Source organism: Ovis aries, chromosome 3, assembly GCF_016772045.2.
Source record: "Ovis aries strain OAR_USU_Benz2616 breed Rambouillet chromosome 3, ARS-UI_Ramb_v3.0, whole genome shotgun sequence".
NCBI classification, from domain to species: Eukaryota; Metazoa; Chordata; class Mammalia; order Artiodactyla; family Bovidae; genus Ovis; species Ovis aries.
In genome coordinates, this window is record NC_056056.1 from 196,912,834 (window position 1) to 196,939,317 (window position 26,484).

The following is a 26,484-nucleotide window of genomic DNA, read 5'->3' on the forward strand; positions in this document are numbered from 1 at the left end:
CTTGTGACCAAAAATCTATTCATTAGCTTTACATGGCAGTTAAAAGAATAGAATAGAATGAAATGGAATATAATAAAATGGAATGGAATAGAACTAAATAATAGAATATAGAAGAGTATATTGTATACAGGAAACATAAGTATTATTTTATAAAATGTGTGTGTGTGTGTGTGTGTGTGTATGTTGGATTGTGATATAAAGTATATTTTTACTGCGAAATATTGTGAATGGAGTTTGAATTTGACCTACTTTGCTAGAGTCCATGATTTCAAACTATAGGATGGTTTTTGTTGTTGTTCATGCAGTTGGGACTTCTGGGCCAAAAGTGGTTATAATTCTCTCATTCTCATCATATTAAACACTAGATCAGTATTTGAAAAGGGACTGAGTAGAGTCATAAAAGGTAGCATCACCATTTCTTTGGAAAGAGTATAGAGCACTTTTCTTGAACCAAAAGTCAGTTCAGTTCAGTATAGTCGTTCAGTCCTGTCCGACTCTTTGTGATGCCCTGGACTGCAGCATACAAGGCCTCCCTGTTCATCACCAACTCCCGGAGCTTGCTCAAACTCATATTCATCAAGTTGGTGATGCCATCCAACCATCTCATCCTCTGTTGTTCCCTTCTCCTCCTGCCTTCAGTCTTTTCCTGCATCAGGATATTTTCCAATGAGTCAGTTCTTCACATCAGGTGGCCAAAATATTAAAGTTTTAGCTTCAGTATCAGTCCTTCCAATGAATATTCAGAGTTGATTTACTTAAGGATTGACTGGTTGGATCTCCTTGCAGTCCAAGGGACTCTCAAGAGTCTTTCCAACACCACAGTTCAAAAGCATCAATTCTTCAGCGCTCAGCCTTCTTCACAGTCCAACTCTCACATCCATACATGACTACTGGAAAAACCATAGCTTTGTCTAGATGGACCTTTGTTGGCAAAGTAATGTCTCTGCTTTTTAATATGCTGTCTAGGTTGGTCATAGCTTTTCTTCCAAGGAGCAAGCGTCTTTTAATTTCATGGCTGCAGTCACCATCTGCAGTGATTTTGGAGCCCCCCAAAATAAAGTCTGACACTGTTTCCACTGTTTTTCCATCTATTTGCCATGAAGTGATGGGACGAGATGCCATGACCTTCATTTTCTGAATGTTGAGTTTTAAGCCATCTTTTTCACTCTCCTCTTTCACTTTCATCAAGAGGCTGTTTAGTTCTTCTTCGCCTTCTGCCATAAGGGTGGTGTCATCTGCATATTTGAGGTTATTGATATTTCTCCTGGCAATAAGCAGGATGCTTATTTAACTTATATGCAGAGTATATCATGAGAAATGCTGGGCTGGATGAAGCACAAGCTGGAATCAAGATTGCTCGGAGAAATATCAGTAACCTGACCCAGAGGGATGGTACGGGGAGGGATGTGGGAAGAGGGTTCAGGATGGGGAACACGTGTACACCCGTGGCGGATTCCTGTTGATGTATGGCAAAACCAATACAATATTGTAAAGTAATTAGCCTCCAATTAAAATGAAGAAATTTAAATTAAAAAAAAAAAAGCAGGATGACAGCCTTGACCTACTCCTTTCCCAGTTTGTAATCAGTCTGTTGTTCTATGTCAGGCTCTAACTGTTGCTTCTTGACCTGCATACAGATTTCTCAGGAGACAGGTCAGCTGGTCTGGTATTTCCATCTCTTTCAAAATTTTCCACAGTGTTGTGATCCAGACAGTCAGAGGCTCCAGTGTAGTCAATAGAGCAGAAGTAGATGTTTTTCTGGAACTTTCTTGATTTTTCAAAGATCCAGTGGATGCTGGCAATTTGATGTTTAGTTCCTCTGCCTTTTCTAAATCCAGCTTGAACATCCAGAATTTCATAGTTCACATACTGTTGAAGCCTGGCTTGGAGAGTTTTGAGCATTATTTTGCTAGTGTGTGAGATGAGTGCAATTGTATGGTAGTTTGAGCAATCTTTGGCATTGCCTTTCTTTGGGATTGGAATGAAAACTGACCTTTTCCAGTCCTGTGGCCACTGCTGAGTTTTCCAAACTTGCTGGCATATTGAGTGCAGCACTTTCACAGCATCATCATTTAGGATTTGAAATAGCTCAACTGGAATTCCATCACCTCCACTAGCTTTGTTTGATGCTTCCTAAGGCCCACTCGAGTTCGCATTCCAAGATTCTTGGCTCTAGTACATAAGTAATGATTGGTCAAAGATGTACTACTGCTGCTGCTGCTAAGTCACTTCAGTTGTGTCCGACTCTGTGTGACCCCATAGACGGCAGCCCACCAGGCTCCCCCGTCCCTGGGATTCTCCAGGCAAGAACACTGGAGTGGGTTGCCATTTCCTTCTCCAATGCATGAAAGTGAAAAGTGAAAGTGAAGTCACTCAGTCATGTCTGACTCTGTGCGACCCCATAGACAGCAGCCTACCAGGCTCCTCCATCCAGGAGATTTTCCACGCAAGAGTACTGGAGTGGGGTGCCATTGCCATCTCCGAAAGATGTACTACAAGGAGGTCCATTATTCTTAAGATATAATAAACATCATTAATTTTATTATAAGGAAAAATCAGAAACAAGTTTTCATAAAGATGAATGCTTCTCATTAATCTAAAAATAATGTCATAGGTGAATGTTATTGAAATGGAATGGCTTTCATGTTAGTAAGTCAAAAATGGAAGTTTATAAAAGAGAGTTAACAATACGATTCAATTGAAGCATATGTATATACCTATGTCAGAATAATGGAAATATATATACCAAGAGGTTATCAGGGTTATTAATAGAGTGATGAGATTATATGTTGTTTTCTTATATTTTCTATTTTGTTTTCTTATTTATCTAAAATAAACATAAATCGCATTTGTGAAAACATAGCATGTTTAATTTCTAAGTCTCAGAAGTAACAAAATCAGATTAAGGATATTTAGTGATCATTCATGTTTATCAATTTGTAGATGAAAAAATTTAAGACCCAGAAGAGTCCATGTTTTATTGAAAGGTAGACATCTAATATAGGACTAGATAAGGAATCGTAACAGTTGGACACAAAAAACACATTTATACATGAGTAGCTTCGAAATGAATTTTTCCTCAAGGAGGGTATAGCCTCTAGAAATGAGTTAATTAAATTAACTGTGATCACTATTAACTCCAGTAACTAATTTTTTATCTGACCATGCATTTAGGAAAAGAATAGCATCTAGGATGAGAGTGGCAATGATTCTGCTCAAACTTGACTAGCAAATAGAGTGGGTGTAGGCAATAACCATTTCTTCCATGACTCTAACCATATTAGCTGAAATAGATGTGGGAAGAGGATCTATATAGGGAAAGAGTAAAAACATTGGAGAAATATGAAATCTGTGGTAAAAAATTTGAGGGGTATCCAATGGTGATTTTTGTTTAGTCACTAAGTCGTGTCTGGCTCTTGTGACATCATGGGACCCCATGACCTCCTCTGTCCATGGGATTTCCCAGGCAAGAACACTAGAGTGGGTTGCCATTTCCTCCTCCAGGAGATCTTCCCGATGTAAGGATTGAACCAGAGTCTCTTACATTGGCAGGCAGACTCTGTACCACTCTGTACCTGGGACAAACGCATATATACACACAGTCTGTTTCAACTTCTTTATAATTCCTATACATATTCTTTAAGTGTCTACATATATTTTTTACACATTTCTATTTATTCCATTTAAGTCACTTAAGATTCAAAACTAATTTACACCATTTACCATTATGGATGGTATTTTATTTTGGAATTTTATATGCTCTGTGTCAATGTGAAATTAACTTGGATGTGAGAAAAAGAAACATGTTATTCAGTTGTTTCTTTCTTCAAGTGAATGATTACATAAAATTGTAAAATAAATTATTATTAACTTTTCAATAACAGTTGAATTATACCATGAAACAAAAGCATGAATTTATTTTGATTTTCACGAATTGCAAATACTTTTGCCAAGACAGTAGACATCAAAATTGTAGAATTAAATAAATATATAGACATAGTAGTTTATATGGAATATTTTGCAATATTTTAATATATTTGTTTTTCAGCCAGGGAATTTATTCTTCACACCAGGAAGTTCATTACCAGAGTATATCCCAAAGCAACAAGAGCTGACTCTTCTAATTTTAATCCTCAAGAATTTTGGAATGTAGGTTGTCAAATGGGTATGTTATATAGAATACTGAGATTTGGGTTTATTTTTTTGTTTGTTTGTTTGTTTTGCAAAAATAAGACAAAATAAGTTCATTTTGTGAACTAATAAAATATTCAGTTTTATTTTCAAAGGAAAAGAGCTTCCTTTGAAAAATTTTTGACCCGGGAAGTTTTGGAGTCAAGCAATGATGAATCATTGACTTCAAAGGTTGAGTTTATTCTTAACTGGGTTGCATAGGATAAACCTTCTACTGCTAAGTTACTTCAGTCGTGTCTGACCCTGTGCGACCCCATAGACGGCAGCCACCAGGCTCCCCCATCCCTGGGATTCTCCAGGCAAGAACACTGGAGTGGGTTGCCATTTCCTTCTCCAATGCATGAAAGTGAAAAGTGAAAGTGAAGTTGCTCAGTCATGTCCGACTCTTAGCGACCCCATGGACTGCAGCCTAGCTCCTCCATCCATGAGATTTTCCAGGCAAAGTACTGGAGTGGGGTGCCATTGCCTTCTCCGAGGATAAATCTAGGTAAGGGTAATTTAACATGGAAGTTAAATTCATGAAGAGTTTGCGTGGGAAGTGTAGGAAGGGGAGAAAGAAACTGAAAATGAACGTAAGAGGACAGTGAGGATCAGGTGCTTTGCATGGAAGATTTGATAAGGGCCTCTTCAAATCAAGTGACCTGTGCTTTTTGTACTTTAATCACTTCTGAACTCATAATATTGAAAAATGAGTAATGTGCTCTGTTATTTATCCTTGTCTGACCCTCCTTATTCCAAACTGATCAACTGGTATGCCACTGGGACTAACCAGTTAGAAAGTGCCAAGTGTTAACTCTTCTGTTACTGAACTGTGGCAAGGCCAATAGGTTTAGGGTGGGCAGTGGGGGGCAGATGGTGGTACTGAATACCACCGGTGTCTGTTTACCAGGCTATATGATGTTGTCTGTATGCTTTAACAACAATTATCGCTCTGCCTGTTCCTCTCCTTCTCAAGAGATAACAGTACCCCTTTAGACTTGAAAGTTTATGATACATTGGTGTCAACCCTTCCAGCATTTAATGTAGTGATTTTCTTTATTCTCATATTTCTTGAATGTTATCTGACATGTACATTGCTATTTTGTAATCTGTGCTGTGTGCCATTTTGATTTTTTAACTCAAAAGCTGTAGAATAATTTACAGACTAAGTTCTGAAACTCACCTTCATCTGTTAATGTAGACATGGCAACAACAAATGTTTAAACATCATGAGTCATTTGGTAAACACTTGCTCTTAAAATGTTCGAAGATATATAATCCATCATTAGGTTTCACTCAATTGTTTAACCATGTTTCTTTAGATATTCCCTCATTTCCTGACAAGGTCAAAATACTCTTTTCCCTTATAGTGGCCTTAAATTTCCAGACCCCTGGTCTCCCTATGGATCTTCAAAATGGGAAATTTTTGGATAATGGTTGTTCTGGATATGTTTTAAAACCACGCTTCCTAAGAGATAAAAAAACAAAGTTTAATCCACATAAAGTACTAATAGACAATAATCCACTCACACTTACAATAAGGGTAAGATTACTTTTACCTTTTTTTCAGTTATGATATAAGCTAGGTAGTGCCCATTGATATTTTTAGTTCCATTGATTTTCCTTATTACCTTTTATTTATGTATTTTTAAATTTTATTTTTACTTTATTTTACTTTACAATACTGTATTGGTTTTGCCATACATTGCCTTATTACCTTTTAAATTTCTGTTAATCTTTTCAGGTATTGTAGGTGGATGGTATTGCAGCATCTTGCCATATCTTTTTGTTGCCTTTTTGCATGAATGAAAAAATTCAAAAAGTTGCATTGCTCTAATTAGAGGAACATGTCTAGTTGTTCTAGGGAATAGCTGGGACGAAGCAGCCACCTTTTCTGACCCCTTCCTAATCCACACAAATCTCACTGATGTGCTTCTGTGTGTTTTCTCTTTTCTTTTTCAATCTACCTCCAAGCAATTCTTTCTCACTTTCACTTGTGGGTTCCTCTTTTGTTGTTATTTAGTTACTGAATCATGTCTAACTGTTTTGCAGCCCCATGGACTGTAGCCCACCAGACTTCTCTGTCCATGGGGATTTTTCCCAGACAAGAATACTGGGGTGGGTTTCCATTACCTTCTCCAGGGGATCTTCCCAACCCAGAGATTGCACCCACATCTCCTGATTTGACAGGTGTTTTCTTTACTATTGAGCCACCTGGGAAGCCCTTGCATGCTTAGTTGCTCAGTCGTATCTAACTCTTTGTGACCCCATGCACTGGAGCCTGCCAGGCTCCTCTGTCTATGGGATTCTCCAGGCAAGAATACTCAAGTGCGTGGCCATTCTCTTCTCCAGGGTAGCCCCTATGTGCCCCTAAAATATTCATGTTGCCAAAGGCTTTTTCTCAATCCTCATCTCAAACTAAACATTCTCTTTGTATTCTTTTATACACTTTCGTAGTTTCAACCACAAACATGCTCACATTGCTAATCTGACTTCATTTTTTGACTCTAAAGGCTTATTTTTAATAGCCCATCTAGCATCCCTACCAGTGTTCTGTCAGACTTAAAATATTAAAGCCGAACATCCCTTCTTATTTAACTTTCTTCTATTTTATTGAAATCTCAGTGAATTGAGTCAAATTCATTTATTCCGTTGACTCAGGCCATAAAATTGGGAGCTATTCTTCTCTGCCACATCTCCTTCACGTCCCATGTCTTATCAGTCTCTAACTTCTGTACATCTTACTTTAATTGTCTTTTTTATTCATTCCCTTGATCTGATGTCATTTGCTGCTGTCTTTTTTTTTTTTTTTTTAAGGAATTTGTTAACCTGTCATCACCTCTGTTCCTTTTGTTTCCTAAGGGGTTTTTAGATAGCCTGTCCCAGTCATCCTGATCCATCTTCTACAAGTCAACAAGAGAGATTTTGCTGAGGGTAACCTGATCATGTCTACTTAATATTTATTTGTGTCTCCTGATTGTTTTCTTAGTCTGGCTTTGTCCCACTCCTCTAGCCTCATCTCTCACCACTCCCAGCCTTTTAACCCATTTTGAAACCATATGGAAGCCTTTTTTTCTTTTTGGTCCTCAATGGCACCTCTAGGTACTGCATATGCTGTTTCCTTTGACTGGACTACTCTTCCATTCTTCATCTGCCTGTTGCATTCTGACTCATTATTTTCAAGACTTTCAGAGTCACTTCTTTTTTTTTTTTTTCAATTTCTTAAAATTTTTATTTATTTTTTTCTCTTTGTTGTTGTTTTTATTTTTTATTCTTTTTTAGTTTTTTATTTTTAAATTTTAAAATCTTTAATTCTTCTTTTTGGAAACCTTTTCCGGTGCTAAGTTGCATTTCTTTTGAAGTTTTCTTCTGTTTTTCCATGACACCCTATGTTGTTGTTGTTTAGTTGCTCAGTCATGTCCGACTCTTTGGCAATTCCATGGACTGTAGCTACCAGGCTCCTCTCTCCATGGGTCTTCCCAGGTAAGAATATTGCAGTGGCTTGCCATTTCCTTTCCTGGGAGGTCTTCCTGGCCAAGGAATTGAACCCACATCTTCTGCACTGGCAGGCAGATTCTTGACCACTGAGCCACCAGGGAAGCCCATAAAACCCTATACATGCATGCATTATGGCACTTACCACACCGCAAGTTATAATTATTTACTTGTTATGCTTGTCTTTCTCCCCCAACTTGCCTGAGGGTCCTTTAAAAATGAGGACTATGTTTTGTTCAGTCCTTATCCACAGTCACTGACACAAAGTATTTGCTTAGTACATGTAGGTTAATTTGGAAAAGCGAAGTTGGAAGATAGCTGGTATGCACAGATGTTTATAAATGCCACTTATTTATACTCCAAAAGGGGCTTAAGTGACATGATGTGAAAGAGGTAGGGTTAATGATTTTCCTAGGAAGCTGCTCTCATAGCCACGTGGGTCTTCCCCTCTTCTAATTGTTCTAGGGAGCTTTGTGATATTTGCACAAATTGTGGAGAGCATGATTTGAGAATCAGAAGGCCCAGTTTTGCCATTATTTTTCTTAGGTCCTTGATAAAGTCATTCAGCATTTCTGGTTTACTCTTTGTTATCTGTAAACAGAGAACTTTGGATTAAATCAGTTATTTTCAAGCTTATAAAAACTATGCAATCATTTCCTAAGTTTAAAGTCTCCTGAGTAAGACCACCAGATGAAAGCAAGAGCTATCTGGTTGACCACTAAGGGTGGTCTGCTTGACATCCATCCTCTGCAGTGGCCCTTGAAGGGACTTTGTGAATTGAAGTGTACAAATTATTCGAACAATAAATCTCTTAAATTCTATTTCAGTGCTCATATTCAATTATCATTATTACTTAGTTAGCAATTTTTTTTTTGTCATGAGTTACACCTCCCTAATAAAAAGGACATATTGCCCAGAGGGCTGATAGTCAGCTGATGCATGGGTGTTAAGTCGTTGTCATGTGTGACTTTTTGGGACCCCATGGACTGTAACCCACTAGGCTCCTCTGTCCATGGAATTCTCCAAGCAAGAATACTACAGTGGGTTGCTGGGCCAATTCCATGCTGATTGTTAAATATTTGTGCAGTCACTCTGGTTTCTAGTGGGTGCTATAATGTGTGGAGGTAGGAAAGGAAAAATTACACATTGGCACATTTTTCTTTTCTCTTCCCTCCTTTTTTCTTTTTAATAAACTTTTATTGGATATGCCCTAATTCTTTTTCTTTTTTCATTTTTCCCTTTATTCAAAGTTATTTATTTGTTCCTATTTATTATAATCTTCAGAAATTGAAATCATGTCTCAATTTCTACATTCGTGGTAGCGCAGTTGGTAAAGAATCTGCTGACAATGCAGGTGACCCTGCTTTGATTTCTGGGTTTGGGAAGGTCAGCTAGAGAAGGGATAGGCTATCCACTCCAGTATTCTTGGGCTTGCCTTGTGACTCAGCTGGTAAAGAATCCACCTGCAATGTGGGAGACCTGGGTTCAATCCCTGGGTTGGGAAGATTGCCTGGAGAAGGGAAAGGCTACCCACTCCAGTATACTGGCCTAGAGAATTCCATGGACCATATAGTCCATGGGGTCCCAAAGAGTTGGACAGGACTGAGTGACTTTCCCTTTCACAGTTTATAAATTAGTACACATCAAATGCTGTTCTTTTTTATTTAGACTTTGTTCCTTTTGTTCAATTCAGTGGCTGTTGTGTCCGACTCTTTGCAACCCCATGGATTGCAGCATTCCAGGCCTCCCTGTCCGTCACCAATGCCCAGAGTTTACTCAAACTCATGTCCATTGAGTTGATAATGCCGTTCAACCATATCATCCTCTGTCATCCCCTTTTCCTCCCACCTTCAATCTTTCCCAGCATCAAGGTCTTTTCCAATCAGTCAGTTCTTTGCAACATGTGGCCAAAGTATTGGAGTTTCAGCTTCAACATCAGTCCTTCCAATGAATATTCAGGACTGATTTGCTTTAGGATGGACTGATTGGATCTCCTTGCAGTCCAAGGGACTCTCAAGAGTCTTCTCCAACACCACAGTTCAAAAGCATCAATTATTTGAAGCTCAGCTTTCTTTATAGTCCAACTCTCACATCCATACATGACTTCTGGAAAAACCATAGCTTTGTCTAGATGGACCTTTTTTGGCAAAGTAATGTCTCTGCTTTTTAATATGCTGTCTAGGTTGGTCATAACTTTTCTTCCAAGGAGCAAGTGTCTTTTAATTTCATGGCTGCAGTCACCATCTGCAGTGATTTTGGAGCCTAAGAAAATAAAGTCCCTCACTGTTTTCACTGTTTCCCCATCTATTTGCCATGAAGTGATGGGACGAGATGCCATGACCTTCGTTTTCTGAGTGTTGAGCTTTAAGCCAACTTTTTCACTCTCCTCTTTCACTTTCATCAAGAGGCTGTTTAGTTCTTCTTCGCTTTCTGCCATAAGGGTGGTGTCATCTGCATATCTGAGGTTATTGATATTTCTCCCAGCAATCTTGATTCCAGCTTGTGCTTCATCCAGTCCAACATTTCTCATGATGTACTCTGCATATAAGTTAAATAAGCAAGGTGACAATATATAGCCTTGACGTACTCCTTTCTGTATTTGGAACCAGTTTGTTGTTCCATGTCCAGTTCTAACTGTTGCTTCCTGACCTGCATATAGGTTTCTCAAAAGGCAGGTCAGGTGGTCTGATATTCCCATCTCTTTCAGAATTTTCCACAGTTTATTTTGATCCACACAGTCAAAGGCTTTGGCATAGTCAATAAAGCAAAAGTAGATGTTTTTCTGGAACTCTCTTGGTTTTTCCATGATCCAGCGGATGTTGGCAATTTGATCTCTGGTTCCTCTGCCTTTTCTAAAACCAGCTTGAACATCCACAAGTTCACAGTTCATGTACTGTTGAAGCCTGGTTTGGAGAGTTTTGAGCATTACTTTGCTAGTGTGTGAAATGAGTGCAGTTTTGTGGTAGTTTGAGCATTCTTTGGCATTGCCTTTCTTTGGGACTGGAATGAAAATTGACCGTTTCCAGTCCATGGCCACTGCTGAATTTTCCAGATTTTCTGGCATATTGAGTACAACACTTTAACAACATCATTTCCTTTGTTCCTTAAAGTTAAATAAATCTGTGCTTCAACAATTAGCTTGAATAATAGAAGGTGAAATAAAATTATTATTAATTACTTTGTTAAACATTTTTCTGCTATTCAATCCCTAAAATATGTATATATGAAATAATTGATTTTTCAAACCCAGATGACTTATAATAATATAGACAACAATGGATAAGGTGAAAATTCATGATAATTTATACAAACATATAAATTATATTGTCAGAAAATGCTATCATAGAAAATTATGTGGTGCTTTTTCGTACATTTCAAGTAATGTTTATAGTTTCCATTTTTTCTGCTGTTTATAGACTATACAGATTTAAAAATAGTTCAAGTTATTGGAGTGCTCAGTCTGTCTTATAGCAGAAGGGGGTCATAATATTTTTAAACATTGCTTTACAACAGTCATAACAAATGCTGTTAGAATAAAAATATATGTTCGACCATAAATATTGGAGAATGTCATCTGGGTCAAATGGAATAATTTGGTAATCATCTTTTGATACTTAAATTGAAATTTAACTCAAAAAGGACTAAAATTTAAGATTTGCCTTGTTTTCTGTTGTTTTTTGGTGGGACTTGACTTAGTTCATCATAATTTTTGGAAAACATTTTATTTTGAAAGTTAGCAGTGATATAGTTTGTTCTGCTGAATTCTTGAACTTACTTATTTTTGTGCAGCTCATCAGTGGTATCCAGTTGCCTCCAAGTTATCAAAACAAAGCTGATACCTTAGTGATTATAGAAATTTTTGGGGTTCCAAACGATCAAATGAAACAGCAGAGTCGTGTAATTAAAAAAAATGGTGAGCTTCTAATATATTTTATTGATCAGTCTGTTAGACTTCATGTTGGAAAGCTTAAAAATTATGTATTGATAGAGTTTTGATACATATTTATTTTTCATAAGGAAAAGCTTTTGCATTATGTTCAAGGTGACCAAAGTATTATATGCAGCAAAAACAATTTGATAATAATGTTGGTTAGATATAGTTTCAATTATAGATACAAAAATGTATCTGACCTGAAGAAGTAGTGTTTTTTCCATTTTTACTTCCTTTTTATGTTTTCCTGTTTGACTGATTAAGAGAGAGATTTTGACAGCCTCAAATCTATCTAGCTGCTAGCTTCTGTGCAAAATAAAAAGCTTAAGATTTCTCTGATATAGTGTGTTGCATAGTTTTACTTAACAGCTTGAATATTTTAGATCAAAGGTCTGTGGCTTCTGACTCAGTATGCCATAGAAACCTACTCATAATAGTATTTGGATTCATAACTCAGCCATTTTTGCCAGAAGGGAAATGTAGGAATGAAAGAAGTGACTTTGGTGAGATTTTCAGTGTGCCAGCATCTCATGACAGTTTACATGATACAGTACTAACACTGTTATTTATTCTCTGAAGTTAAAATCATTAAGAACATTAGAAAAGTATAGATGCTTGGGGTTGACTGTTAGTCAGATAGTCAGAATCACTCAGGAAGAGAACTTGCAGCTGATTCTTTGAGAGTAGAATCTTCTTTGAGTGAATATTCTCAAAGTATAGTGGACTTCATTTCAGAGTCTAGAAATATGCTCCAGGTTGAGTGGCACGGACAGAGAAGCAGGTGCAGTTTGAGCTATCTTTTTCTTCTTTGGTGATAATTCCCTCAAATCCAATGTTTGCCTCCTCCCAAACCCCAAATATTCCTCCACCTCAGCTTCTAGGAACAAAGGAGAGAAAAAAGACTTGGCAAGTTTTATTACCTCATCCTGTGTTATCATCAGGAAGGGATATTAGTAGTAACTCCCTGCCTTATTTGGCTCCCGTTAGAGTTGAAATGGCAGTGTCAAGAAATGGTAACTGCTAATATCAGGAAGCTTCTAGTAACCTATCCTTTGTTCTCTCCATCCCCCTTACTTGAGCCTTCATGACTAAATGCACAGAACATTAATTTATTCCATGCATCCCTTATGTAATACTGTGATTTTAGCTCCCATTAGAAATTTGATTGCATCCCTGGCTTTATGGGAATATACCTATAAAAGTTCATTTTGGTTCACCAGACATTATTGAGCCTATCATGTTAAAAGCCTGATTCTAAGTATCAAAAAACTTAAAATCTCTATTAATCGCATTCTTATGTATGCTTTAACTAATTCTACTATAGATAGTTTGTAGTTCAGTATGGAATATGAGATGTAAATGAAATTGTTATGAAAGAGTCATTAGTGCTTTAAAGAAAGTACAAAGAATTGTATGGAAGGGGCAAATTTGAAGATGGTTCTTGGCAAATGAGTAGAATTTTTTTTAATAGAGATTGAGGATAAGGGAATTTTCTTTCTTTCTTTTTTCTCCATTTTTGGCCACACTTTGAGACTTGTGGGATCTTATTTCTCTGACCAGGGATTGAACTCAGGTGATGGCAGAGAAAGTGCTGAATCCTAACCACTGTTCCTCTAGGGAATTCCCTAGGATAGGGTAATTTAAGGCAAAAGTACTAATATGTGTGCTAAAACATGGAGAAAACAAAATTCAAACACGTCAGCAGAAAGTACAAAAGTTCAAGTACAGTATACTTAAGGAAGATTAGTTGTGAGATAAAACGAGAGATTGACTTTGGGGATGGCTGTGGAAAATCGTGAAAGCCATGACACAGCGTTTGAAACTTTCTTTTCTGTATAAAATGAAGAAAATTAAAACTTCTAAATAGGGATATACAGCACTAAGAACTGAGTGTTAACAGAGATCGTTTCTACAGAGTAGAGAGGAAGAAGTATGAGAGAGAGATGAGAAATACAGGAGAGAGTCAGGATGTGGTTTCACAGTGACACGATGCAGAAGTCAAGTCTTAAAGACGGGCTGCACCATCAGAAAAGGAATGGAGGATGCACGCGAGGAAGAGTGGCAGGACTGAAAGTGTCGATAGCCGGACGAGAAGGGTGCTGAGATGGCCTAGCTACTATGGTGATGGTAGTGCATTGAAAGACATGAGCACCTGGGAGGAAAACAGTCGCGTCTGCGTACAATAAGGAAGCGATTTTTTAGAGATATTTATTCATTGGGCTGCATCAGGTGTTAGTGGCAGCATGGAGTATCTTCGTGGCGTCATGTGGGACCTTTCCTTGTGGTGCTGGACTCTAGTTGTGGCGCAGGCTGTGGGATGTGCAGGCTTCAGCAGCTGCAGCACTTGGTCTTTCTAGCTGTGGTGGGTAGGCCTCGTTGCTCCAAAGCATGTGCAGTCTTAGTTCCCTGAACAGGGATTGAACCTGGGTCTCCTGTACTGCAAGGTGGATTCTTTAACCACTGGACCACGGGGGAAGTCCCGTGATTTTTAACTATATTTTTAACTATCAAATTAGTTTTTTTTTTTTAATTTGACAACTAAAAGGACTTTCACATATATCTATGTATGGATTTTATGTGTGTATGAAAGGAAGAGTATGGTCAAGCAGGATTAGAAGACAGAGAATAAGTTAGCATAAGAATTTTGTGCAGACATTTTGCAGTGTCTATAGAGATTTCACTCTTAAGCTTGTTTCCTGTACTTCACTGAATTATTTCTCTATTAGGGCAAGGTAAGATGGTCATTATTTCAATGTGAGTCAATTCGTTTAGTATTTTCACTAGCATTGACTGCATTCTGAATTCCTACCTAGTAAATGTGCGCTGTGACCACAGATACACCATAGAAAGCATAGACATGGTATAATTAGTCACAGATACTTCAATATGTGCTGAAACATGACACGAAGGACAACTCTATGGAGGTAGCATGTGTACCATTGCCTTTGTACATGAAAAACAATGCATTATTTTTCCCTGAACTTTTTTTATTAAAGCAAGAGCATTTATTTGATCTGGATGAGAATTTCTTGGTTCCATTCAATTATGCTTAATTTTTATCTGATTTGGGTCACATTGTAATGCAATTTGGATTTCTTGTTTGGCAGGAGAGTATTTGGGATGATCTGTTTCGCTAGGGACATAGATTACTCATCAATTTTGGATTTGAAAATAAGCATTTAATCAAAAGAAGGATCAAGAGCTGACTTTAGAGCAAACATTAGTGAGCTCTCAGTCCAACTACTGTCTGTAGTTCTTCCCATAATGTGTCCTGATCTAGAAAAATGATGTTATATAACTTCCTGTTGTCTCAAGTTTTCTGTGTTGATAAAATACTTGAACACAGCAGTCATATTGTATAACAGTTACATGTTTCTGCTGTGAAATCAGACACCATTTGTTTGATTTCCTGCCCCACTACTTAATGGCTATTTCTTGAAGGCTATTTCATACACACACAAAAATGGCTATTTTTGAAGGTTATGAAACATCTTTGTGACTCAGTTTCCCATCTGTAAATGTGGATAGAGATAACCCTGGTGTGAGGATTAAGTGAGATTATCTCCTTAAAATTTTTAGAATATTGCCCAGCACTTGTAAATACCTAATAAGTATTATTATCGCCATTGTTATTTCTTTCTAATTGCATGCATTAAAGATTTAAGTCCTCTAAACCATCAGCTTTCATTATTACTACTAAAGTGTTAAAAATAAGAATTTTAAAGAACAGATATTAAGCATTTTCCCCTAGGAACAGAGTTTGATTTTTTTTTAATTCTATCTCTTCCTTTATATTTCAGCTTTTAATCCAAGATGGAATGAAACATTCACATTTGTTATTCAGGTACCAGAATTAGCATTGGTTCGTTTTGTTGCTGAAAATCAAGGTTTAATAGCTGGAAATGAATTTCTTGGACAATATACTTTACCAGTTCTGTGCATGAACAGAGGTAATATTCTGGAAAGTAAGATGACTGTGCTAATATTTATGTATAACTTGAGTTAACAAAGAGAATCTTTGGTATACCAAAGAGCTCTCTTCATGACAGTCAGATATGTAAAGGAAAAAATATATATATTGATATACTTATCTATCTATATATATATATTGATATAGTTCTTCCTAGTGGAAGTATAGAAGTATGTTCTCATACAGAAGGTGGGATTAGGGACTGGGAATGCTAGGAAAACTAATTAGACAAACTTGACTTATATGAAAATTTCTCTGCATGGATTATAGCTCTTTTGTTTCTGTTAAGAGTAGGCATGACTGCTATGAAGGAATGAAGGATGGGAACCATTCAGAAGGGAGAAGCAGTGACTCTTTTTTTCCACCTGAGAAGAGACAGGGAGCCCAACACTCTTATCTTGCCTCTTTTCAGAGCTGCCTTGCAGTCACCTCTCTGGGGTGATTTACAGTGTGCTCCCAATTTTATCCTTATATTTACTTTTCTAGTACCATCTGAGATGTACCTAGGAAACAGCCTTTCTGAAGCAGAAAAGTGATGGCTAATTTTGGAGATGCAGCATTTTCGGGGTGGCGGAAAATGGGGGGAAGTATGGGCTGTGTGGCATTTAGTATGACGCTGGAGTAGAGACTTTAAACATTTTGCTTTGGAGGAAAATGAAGATACATGATGGAATATAGCTGCATAGTCCTAGTTTTTATATGTACTTTATTATTTCTTGCTGGGAAAGATTGAAGGCAAAAAGAGAAGGGGGAAGCAGAGGATGAGATGGTTAGATAGCATCACTGACTCAATGGACATGGATTTCTGGCACAACAACAGGTAGTCCAAGACTTGACATGAGACAGTCAATTTATATCTGCCCCAAGTATGAGATTCAGGAGAATACAGTGCCTTTTTACAGTTAACACTGTAGCAGTGGAAAATATTTTGGGCATCCCTATAGCCCAACTCAAGGACATGAATTTGAGCAAACTCCAGGAGATAGTGGTGGACAGAGGAGCCTGGCATGCTGTATAGTCCATGGGGTTGCAAAGAGTCAGACACGAGTTAGCAACTGAACAATAAACAATAAAGTATGTTATTTCTCAGGAGCCCTACTAGGGCCCCTGCTGATGAATGTATTTGGATTGTGTTAATCAGATGTGATTCCTTTTGCAGGTTACCGTCGTGTTCCTCTGTTTTCCAAAATGGGTGAGAGTCTTGAGCCTGCTTCCCTTTTTATTTATGTTTGGTACATCAGATAGCCACTCATGGTACTTGGCATATCATTAGCTTACACATTGCAATAAAACAGTCTAGAATGAATGTCTAGACATTTTTTCCTTTAATGTAAAGAAAAATAATTATTTTGAAGTACTGAGCAAATTCACTTTTAAATATGCAAACTAGAGCAGTGGAAACAAAACAAAAGCTTCAGCGGGTCCCGACTCAGTGTGACATCCTTGTCAGCCAATTTCTCTTGCCCCTCTGCTTCTGAGGCTGCTCTTTCAACTTGCTTGTATCATGTTTAATTAGTAGAATTCACAAGTTTCTAAAATATGTCTGAGTGAATAACATATGTTGGCAAAAATTTGGAGGTATAAAAGAAATGTGAAATCTAAGAGTGTTTTAACTTCTAGACACTCACGAGTGCATATTGTAGTGGGAAGGAATTGGATTCCAGGTGCTTAGTGCCCTTGTACATCCTGGAGAGTAATTAGCCCTTACACTCTCAGACTCGTTCTTAGATGCTGTGCACTGGATTGGGTACCCTGTAATTACACAGACATTTTTATGAGTGCAATGATTTTGATTTGCATTCAAACTGCCTTCCAGACTCTGTATCTCTAAAAGTGATGTACTACAGTGGCTTACATGCCTAGATCTCAGAATGAATTTGCAGTGTCTGAATCGGCTTCCCTGGTGGCTCAGCTGGTAAAGAATCCGCCTGCAATGTGGGAGACCTGGGTTTGATCCCTGGGTTGGGAAGATCTCCTGGAGAAGGGAAAGGCTGCCCACTCCAGTATTCTGGCCCGGAGAATTCCATGGACCATATAGTCCATGGGGTCGCAAAGAGTCAGATGCAACTGAGTGACTTTCACTTCCCTTCTGAATCTGCACTAAATGTACATTGAAGTTAGTCGTCAGATTTGAAATTTCTGTGCTGTTTCGTATACTGGGCTTCTCACCATCAGCAGGGTTTTGCTTTACTAAATGTCATATGTAGAAGAATATGGTTCAGTATTAACTGTTTTTCACAAAACGAAGCATACTAATACGGATTCTACCACACTGTTGCATGGCAGTGAGGTGAAATCACCCAGTAAAATTTCTGACAACAAAGAGGGCCATTATAAGTATTTGTTGAAATTAAATCTGACTTTATAATTAAAACCACAAAAATGACTCTTTATGATTGTTAATGCATTATCACTTGATAGCCAGAAAAATACACAAAAAAGTCATCTACCATGTTTTCCTACTATCATGGTTTAGCCTCAGAACTAAATATTTAAAATAAACATGCCACTGGGCATTGAAATACCCAGCCCATAAGAAGTTGGGTATCCCAGATTGCTCAGTGTGTAATCATCCAGATCCTCCTTCATGGGCTGTCAGCAGTTAAGACCAAGAGACAGTCTTCCCAGTGGGCTTCCCCAGTGGCGTGGTGCCTGCAGTGCAGGGGACTCCAGAGATGCGGGTTCAATCCTTGGGTTGGGAAGATCCTCTAGAGTAGGAAAGCACTGGAAAAAACTCATGGACTGAGGAGCCTGGCAGGCTATAGCCTATGAACTCACACAAGAGTTGGGCACAATAAGCACATGAGCGCAGTCTTCCCAGGGGGGAAATGAACAGCCAATTCTCACAGGAATGCTTCTCTTTTGCCAGATTACAAAAGGATTTTATATTTATTTATAATGCTTTTATTTTATGAAAAGGCTAATTTCGAATCTCCCTGAAAACTAAGCCGGATACAAAGTCTTAGTGGAGGAGGCCTGGTGGTTCTGTGCACAAAAACGTGGCTGCTGTCCTTTGGTGTTCCAACTTCAGGAAGAGCCTTTCAGAAGGCCTCACATGTGCATGTTTTAGTGATCTGAGCACAGAAATAGACTCTGGCATCTACTCTCAGATACCCTTTAGCTACCAGAGCATCTCATCTCTTCAGCGGGTCATTCTTTAGTAAGGAAATTACTTCCATAAATTCTCCATCTCCTGACTGTGGCTTAGGCCTTACATTTTCATTATCATCTCCACTGAGAGTTATGGTAGAGATGCGCGTGGTACAACTAATTTGACAAACCCGGATCCATACGTACGGCTGAAGAGCATGCAGCGTTACCCTTATAGTCGGTTTTCTTCCTTGAGGTCCCAAAGAGCAGCTGCTTCTGGGCTTTTGCTGTCATCCATCGGACCGGGGGGAATTCATGGCAGCAGCCTCCCATTGGTGGTTGGAACTGCTTCACTAGAATGATGCGTTCCTAGCAAAGTGTTCTTTGAGGCTCTGGGGTAACTGCCACCCCCATCACCCGACTATCCTCTTTGCTCTGCTGTTTCACAGGTTCTTATGTGACCAGTAGGATCCCTGTAAGTTGTTTTTTTCAAGCATGATCCATTCCAGAAGGATCTTATTAAAATCATTTACTGTTCAACCTAATAGCAAGTGGCCTGTTCCCCCCATTAGTGCAAGGCTTTCACCTTCTCTAAACTCCTAAAGCCTTTTGAAGATTTGGAATTCCATGAAAGTTTAAAGGCTTTCATCAGGTGAATATTGTAATAGTTCCTTAATTCTTGAAGCAGAAAGAACTTATTTCTCATTTATACCAAAAAGATTTAAAATAAGAAAAAAAGATCTTTCCTTTTCTCACTTTACTTCAGGTACCACTCAAACTCAGCTCACTCTTTTTTTTTTAATATAAATTTATTTACTTTAATTGGAGGTTAATTACTTTACACTATTGTATTGGTTTTGCCATACATCAACATGAATCCACCACAGGTATACACGTGTTCCCCATCCTGAACCCCCCTCCCTCCTCCCTCACTCTTTGAAGACAAAATCTTTCTTTAATATCCCACATTACATTAGAAATGCAATTTTGAAAGGAAACATTAGATTATTTTATTTCCCTTCCAGTAATCTTGGAATTTAGGCATGTTTGTTTCTATTTTATGTGCATTATTTATCATTTACATCACCCTTTATATTAAACTGGTACCGTTATTATTACTATTATTATTTTCTCACAAGAGCTTTGAACAGACACTACTCATAGAAACTCCACTGCCAGGGATGTTCTCACATTAGAGAGGATTGGGAATGGTGTGAAAAGCCAGCTTTGACTTATTTCTAAGCCTAATTCACTTGTAGAAAAATAATGGTGTTGGTGAGGGAAAGGAAACAGAAGAGACAGCTGAAATGAACCTCTAGGCTGTGCTAACGGAAGATCTTTTAGCTTTTAAACTCTAGTTTAAATGTCACTTCCTCGGGGTGGCCATCTATCACCTCCTAGATTAGGTTACATTCCTTGCTTTATGTCTCCACGCAACTGAGGAAAGTGACAGCTAGGAAGTGACTTTGCGCTGTCAGGGAGGCCTTGGTGTTGCTAGGAGCTAGCCTGACGCTCACAGTCAGGCTACGGTGTTCGTTTGCCGGGCGGCAACAATTTCACAACACCCAATGGGGCTACCGCGTGACCACGATGGATAAGGAGGAAAACGGGACCAGTCTGTAAGTCTGTAACCATGGTGGGGCACCTGTCAGAAGCATGAATATTGTCCAAACACAAAAGTACCAAGCACTCCGGGGGAAACGTAAGTGACTGTTGGATTCTTCACCTGCTTCCTTGGACCTTCTCTCAAATCATCCAGCACAAGCCTGAATCCGATAGTACGTCCTTTGCTGAGACACTCCATGGCTCTTCATTTGTGTATCTGCCTCATTGAGATGAGGAGTCAGCCCACTGTGTGTGTTTCTGGTGGTCTTTGGCTCAAGGGCATTAACAAAACCTGGACTCTTCCTTTTGTTACTCTCATTACCTTGTAGTGATCAACGACAGGAAAGTTTTGCTTTGTCATTAATTTTGACCTTTATTTTTTCCCCCTTGCTTCTGGTTGTTTAGAACTTCAAATGGAAAACATGCGGATCACCGTCTAGACTTACCTTGACTTTTGTTTGGGAGATGGTGGCCACTGGAGGCCACTGATGCTGGCTGCTCTTAAGTTGCCCTATTTTTGAAAGAAGGGTGGAAGAACTGCCTAGAGCTGTAAAAAGGAGGTTTTTATTTAAATTTGGGATAGTATATGGTGTCTTGAGAGATGCAGACATGTAAATCCCAGATTCCACTTGAAAACTTTATATAAATTTCAGGGGTTATTTGTGAGTCACAAAGGCAGGAACTTCATGTTGTAGATTAGGATTGGGAAAATGGAATCGCTTACTTTTAGTGAAGCCCTTCTGGGCTTGACCAATGAACATTTTATTGAGGACTATATGAATTAGATTCTATTTTCAGAAGTTATTAAAATTCCTTGTTTTTTGGTAGTGTCTAAACATTTGCTGAATTACATTTCTTTCAAGGTAACAACCCTCTGGAAATATTTGTACCAACAAAGCTTTTTTGTGATGCATTCTGGATTCTTAGGCCATAAAGTTTGAGTCCCCTGTAGTATTTTGGAGGTAAGTTATTTTTACCAGCCATTAGAAATTTCCATTTAAAAATCAAAGGGGTAGATTAAAGTGGAATTTGAGCTTGAGAGGTTGGGCTGTGTGTCTTGCATTCTTACGCATCACCTTAGCACATGGTAGTTGTGGTTGGTGGTGGGAGCTGGTGTTAAATTCCTTAAAAACCTACACATTTGCAGGGACCCATGCTCTCTGTCTACTTTCCATTCCATTTCTATACAATTTAACCTTTTAAAAATTATTTATTTACTTGACTGTGCCAGGTCTTAGTTGCAGCATGGGGGGACTAGCTATTTTGTATTTCTGGTTCTTTGACCTAGAGGCATGTGGGATCTTACCTCCCCAATCAGGGATCAAATCCATACCCTCTGCATTGGATGGCGAAGTCTTAACCACTGTCCCTGAAGTTCTTTTTCTGATGACAAGAGGAAAACTTTAGGTATTTCGCCCCTCTTATTGTTTTAATATTCTTTTCAGATAGTTTGACCTGGATTTGTTTTTTTTTTTACTTCATCCTTTGGTCTCTCTATTTCTGTAGTTCATATAAGGATAACAGTGTTTCCTGGGCCTGAGTGCCATGTTAACTTTTCCTATCCCTTTGCTCTGTGGCCTAGGCATTTGTTTTTCTTTCTACTCTCAAAGTTCTGTCTTGAGGGAGATGAAGTCAGTGAGTTTCATGTTTGTGTCATATCCCTTGTTCACATGAATCTTGACCATCTTGATCCTCTGGAGTAGGTTGTGTTGTCATTATTTAGCTGCAAGTCATGTCTGACTCTTTTGTGACCCCATAGATTATAGCCCACCAGGCTCCTCTGTCCGTGGAATTCTACAGGCAAGGATACTAGAGTGGGTCGCCATTTCTGTCTCCAGGGGATCTTCCTGACCCAGGGATCAAACCCTCGTCTTCTGGCAGGCGATTCTTTACCACTGAGCCACCCAGGAAGTGGTTAGTCTCACCTAAACTGTTCCTTTCAGACCAATATCTGCTCCAAAGCAAGTCTTGACCTGTAACCATCCTGTCTGGTTTCCCTTCAGTAAGTCCTCTGTTTGCTTCATTTTCCCTTAGAGTACCAGTTCTAGAGATTTTCCAAATATGTTCCCCTAGGCCCTCTTGCCAATCATTCTTTTCCTTTAAAGTCACACAATAATTCTTGGAATCCTTTATACCTGTCTTCCTGGGTTTCCCTCTCAAATATGACCAGATTTGCTTATCGCTTCGTTACTCTGTCTCAGTTTGTGAGGGATGGTTTCCCAGTTGTTCTTACAAAATGCTGCTGCTTTATGAGAAATCTTTTTAAAGTTTTTCTAATTTTAACTCTCTCTAGGATGCCGTGATAGCTGCTCTCCAAGGCCCTTCTTCTTTTTATCTGATTGACTTTTTCTAGGTACCGTTCCTCCCTACTGAACCAGTAACAACTGAAATACACTGCCCTTTTCGATAACTTTTTCAAGAGAAACTGGATTTGAATCTGTCACCTTTTTTACTTTGTAGTTCTCTCTCCTGGCTCTTAGCATCTCATTTTCCCTTCATATCTGCCCAGTTTATGTTTTTAAGACCCCAGTATTTCTTTCAAGGAAATATCATTCTCATTACTACTCTGTTTGATGCCTTCTATTTTATTTTCCTTTTTCTACTACCTTTGTTCTGATGGTAAGAAATTCCAGTTCCTTCTTGATTCCTGGGGTAAATCAGAATTTCAGAGCCAGAGGCTAACGGGCACAGACTTTTAAATTGCTTTTTCAGTTTTGGGGGCATTTAATAATCTCAGTCAGTTATTTTTTGACCTCAGCCTAGGAAGAGGGCATATTCTCTTTATGAAAAGAATACCCATTCTTTTTGATTTAAATATTAGTAAAATTCACTTCCCTTCTGCGATTGGAGGCATGGTTGGAATATCTGAACTCTAATAATTAGAGTTTCTTTAATTTTCAAATGCAATACCTCCTTGAGACTAGTGTTGTTTTTGTGACTGAAGACTGTGGACATGACACACAAATTCAGATTTGGTCTCATCTCTTCCACAGCTGTTATCCTAAAGTCACTTCAAAATAATACACACATGCACACACACACACACACACTCACACACACACACACACACACACACGAACACAGATTGGGGAAGCTGATACAGTAGGCAAACATACCTGTCTCTGGAGCTAAGAATTTTAAGCTCTAACTTTACTAGAGCTTGTAGCACACTTTAAATTCAGCTAATGTTCAAATTTCTGGCCTAGTTATTTTGAGATATGGCTGCGAAATCCATTAAAGAAAGCAACTGATGTTCTTTTATCACCTAATGCTTAAAAAGCTGAAGAAAATTTTAAAAGGGTTATCTTTCTCTTATAGTCTATTTTGTTCTAAAGACTAAATCTTACATGGTCTGTACTCATTAATGCCTAAAAGGTTTAATGCTACATCCCTTTAATGATAAAAACCAGTCATTTGGTGCAATCTAAGCCATTACAAACTACCAAGGTTAATAAATCCACATGGCCCGTGCTTATCAAAGCCTAAAGTCCAAGCAGTGTCTCTTGGTCTACTGAAACTTGTGTTAATGCTGTGTTCATTCCAACATTAAAAAATTTTTTTAAATTTAATTTTGGTTGTGTTGGGTCTTCATTCTTGCGTTGGCTTTTCTCTAGTTTCAGCAAGCAGGGGCTACAGTTCGTTAGAGTGCATGGGCTTCTCATTGCAGTGGCTTCCCTTGTTGCCAGGCACAGGCTCTAGGGCTCATGGGCTTCAGTAGTTTGAGCGCGCGAGTTTTAGTAGTTGCGGCTCCTGGGCTCTAAAGCACAGGCTCAGCAGTTGTGGTACATGGGCTTAGCTGATCTGCAGCATGTGGGATCTTTCCAGACCAAGGATCAAACCCACGTCTCTCGCATTGGCAGGTGGATTCTCCACCTCTGAGCCAACAGGAAGCCCTCCAATAGTTTTTTGAAGAAGAAGTGTTAGGTTTAATATGTGTATCTAAATTGTATTGAGAACATTCTGGATCCTGTGCTAAGAAATAAAGTATATCTTAATTTGTGACACTTGTGTTAATAATATGAGGGTTAAGGTTGCTGGGCAGTTTAGTTGCCAGAATTTCTCTCATGTATTAAATCTTCACTTTGGGCCTAGATAATATGTCAATCATGGTAGCTCTTCAATAATCCATTTCTTTTTGGGAATCAAGTCCTGACCTTGAGCTGTATTTGCTAGAAATAAGTCTGTTACCATAACCGGTTAATTGTTTGATATCAGTAGCCATGTCATATCTGTGATCCTCAGTTTCTTTTAGCCTGCTCGTTTTGAGATGTCCTGGTTTTATGTGTAAGTTTCTCAGGGATTTTGAAGATGAGAATGGAGGGGTTGGGGTTCATGGGATGGGCAGTTGTCCAGTGCTTCCAGTCTCTCAGATCCGGTAACTTAAAAATCCGCCCCTCCCCCAGTGTGTATGTATACATTACATTCAAGAATTCATTTGAGTGGAAAGTTTGCGCTATGAGACATTTGAATATTATTAGTTTCTAAAACTATAATAATCTCTCCCTTCCCCATCTCATTGGGTTTCCCTGATAGCTCAGTTGGTAAAGAATCCGCCTGCAATGAAGGAGACCCTAGTTCGATTCCTGGGTTAGGAAAATTCACTGAAGAAGTGATAGGCTACCCACGGCAGTATTCTTGGGTTTCCCTTTTGGATCAGCTGGTAAAGAATCCTGCTGCAATGCGTGAGACCTGGGTTTGATCCCTGGGTTGGAAAGACTCCCTAGGGAATGGAAAGGCCACCCACTGCAGTATTCTGGCCTAGAGAATTCCATGGACTGTATAGCCCATGAGGTCACAAAGAGTTGGATACTACTGAGCGGCTTTCACTTCCCCATCTCATTAGACTTCTTGTAAAAGGCAAATAAAATACAGATATAAAAAGGCTAAAAGAGCTGTAAAACATGATATGAATGAGAGTTAAGACTAGGAACCTTGTTTTTTTCTTTCACTGGTGTGTCATTCAGTCATTATTCAGGCATTTAATTTGTAAAGACTTACTAAGCATCTAGTACATGCCGGAACTAGAACAGCAAAACAAATGAAGACTCAATATTAGATTCACTTGTTAGAGCTGCCATAAAAAATCACACCAACTTGGTGACTTAAACAACAGAAATGCGTTTGTCTCACACTTCTGGGAGGTAGAAGCCTGAAATTGAGGGCTTGGCAGGGTTGGTTCCTTCTGATCTGTCCCGTGCATCTCTCCTAGCTCAGGGAGTCTGTTGGTATCCCTCGGCTTTTATGTGTATCATTCCACCTCTATTTCATGTTTTCATATGGCTTTCTCTCTGGTTGCGGGTCCACGTCCAGATTTCCTCCTTTTATCAGGATGCCGGTCTTGTTGGATTGTAGGCCCACTCTACTCTAGGATGACCTCTTCTTAGCTAGTTGCATCTGCAGTGACCCCATTTCCAAATAAAGTTGCATTTTTAGGTTGCTGGTGGTTACTGTGCTTTGTGGTGCTCAGTTGTGTCCAACTCTTCTGTGACCCCATGGACTGTCACCGTCCAGGCTCCTCTGTCCATGGGGCTTCCCAGGCAAGAATACTGGAGTGGTTGCCATTTCCTTCTCCAAGAGATCTTTCCAAACCAGGGATCTAATCCACGTTTCCTGCATTGGCAGGCAGGCTCTGTATCACTGAGCTACCTGGGAAGCCCTTCTGGTGGTTAGGACTTAACGATTTTGAGGGGACGTAATTCAATCCATAAAATTTACATAACATCTGTCTAAATATAAAAGTTATAAATAAAGCCAAGAAGTCATTAACTACAACATGTCTTATTCTCCTCTTGAAAAGACAGCTTTTAATTGAGAATTCTTGAATGTCTTAGAGATCTGTGTTGGATTATGATGACCTGAAAAGGACTGGCTCCTCTCCTAGAGCTGGCTGTCCTTCTGTATGTCCTGCTTTTGCCTCCTGGCTCCCTCCTGCACTGTCAGTGGCCTCATGCACATTTGTGGACACTCCAGATGGTACATTTAAGCTGCATCCATATACACTGTAAGCAGCCTGCCCTTGGCCACCACTGCAGCCTAGGCATTCCTCACCCTGATGTGGTGTCTGACTTCAGGTGAATGGATCCTTAGAAGGCCTGCAAAGGCTGTTTGGGCAGGGAATTCTGGAGTCATGTGTACCTAGAATTTGGTCTAGAATGAGGCTTGTGGGTACAGGTGAGTCATGTACCTCACCATAGGTATATGATGAGGGTACCTGAGCAAGGAT

The 26,484-nt window shown here is 38.9% G+C and overlaps 1 protein-coding gene and 1 pseudogene across 1 annotated transcript in view; one reads left to right on the top strand and one right to left on the bottom strand.

Annotated features, from left to right (window-relative positions):
• PLCZ1 (phospholipase C zeta 1) overlaps positions 1-17,949 on the top strand; it is a 46,829-nt gene extending 28,880 nt beyond the window's left edge. The window contains exons 8-12 of the mRNA XM_027965842.3: positions 4,049-4,165; positions 5,541-5,713; positions 11,455-11,578; positions 15,397-15,546; positions 16,726-17,949. Coding sequence (XP_027821643.1) covers positions 4,049-4,165; positions 5,541-5,713; positions 11,455-11,578; positions 15,397-15,546; positions 16,726-16,811 — 650 coding nt within the window. The 3' untranslated portion in view covers positions 16,812-17,949. The remainder of the gene's footprint in view (positions 1-4,048; positions 4,166-5,540; positions 5,714-11,454; positions 11,579-15,396; positions 15,547-16,725) is intronic.
• A 579-nt stretch (positions 17,950-18,528) lies between these two features.
• On the bottom strand, positions 18,529-25,461 carry LOC114113814 (ADP-sugar pyrophosphatase-like; annotated as a pseudogene).
• Positions 25,462-26,484: the final 1,023 nt, after the last annotated feature.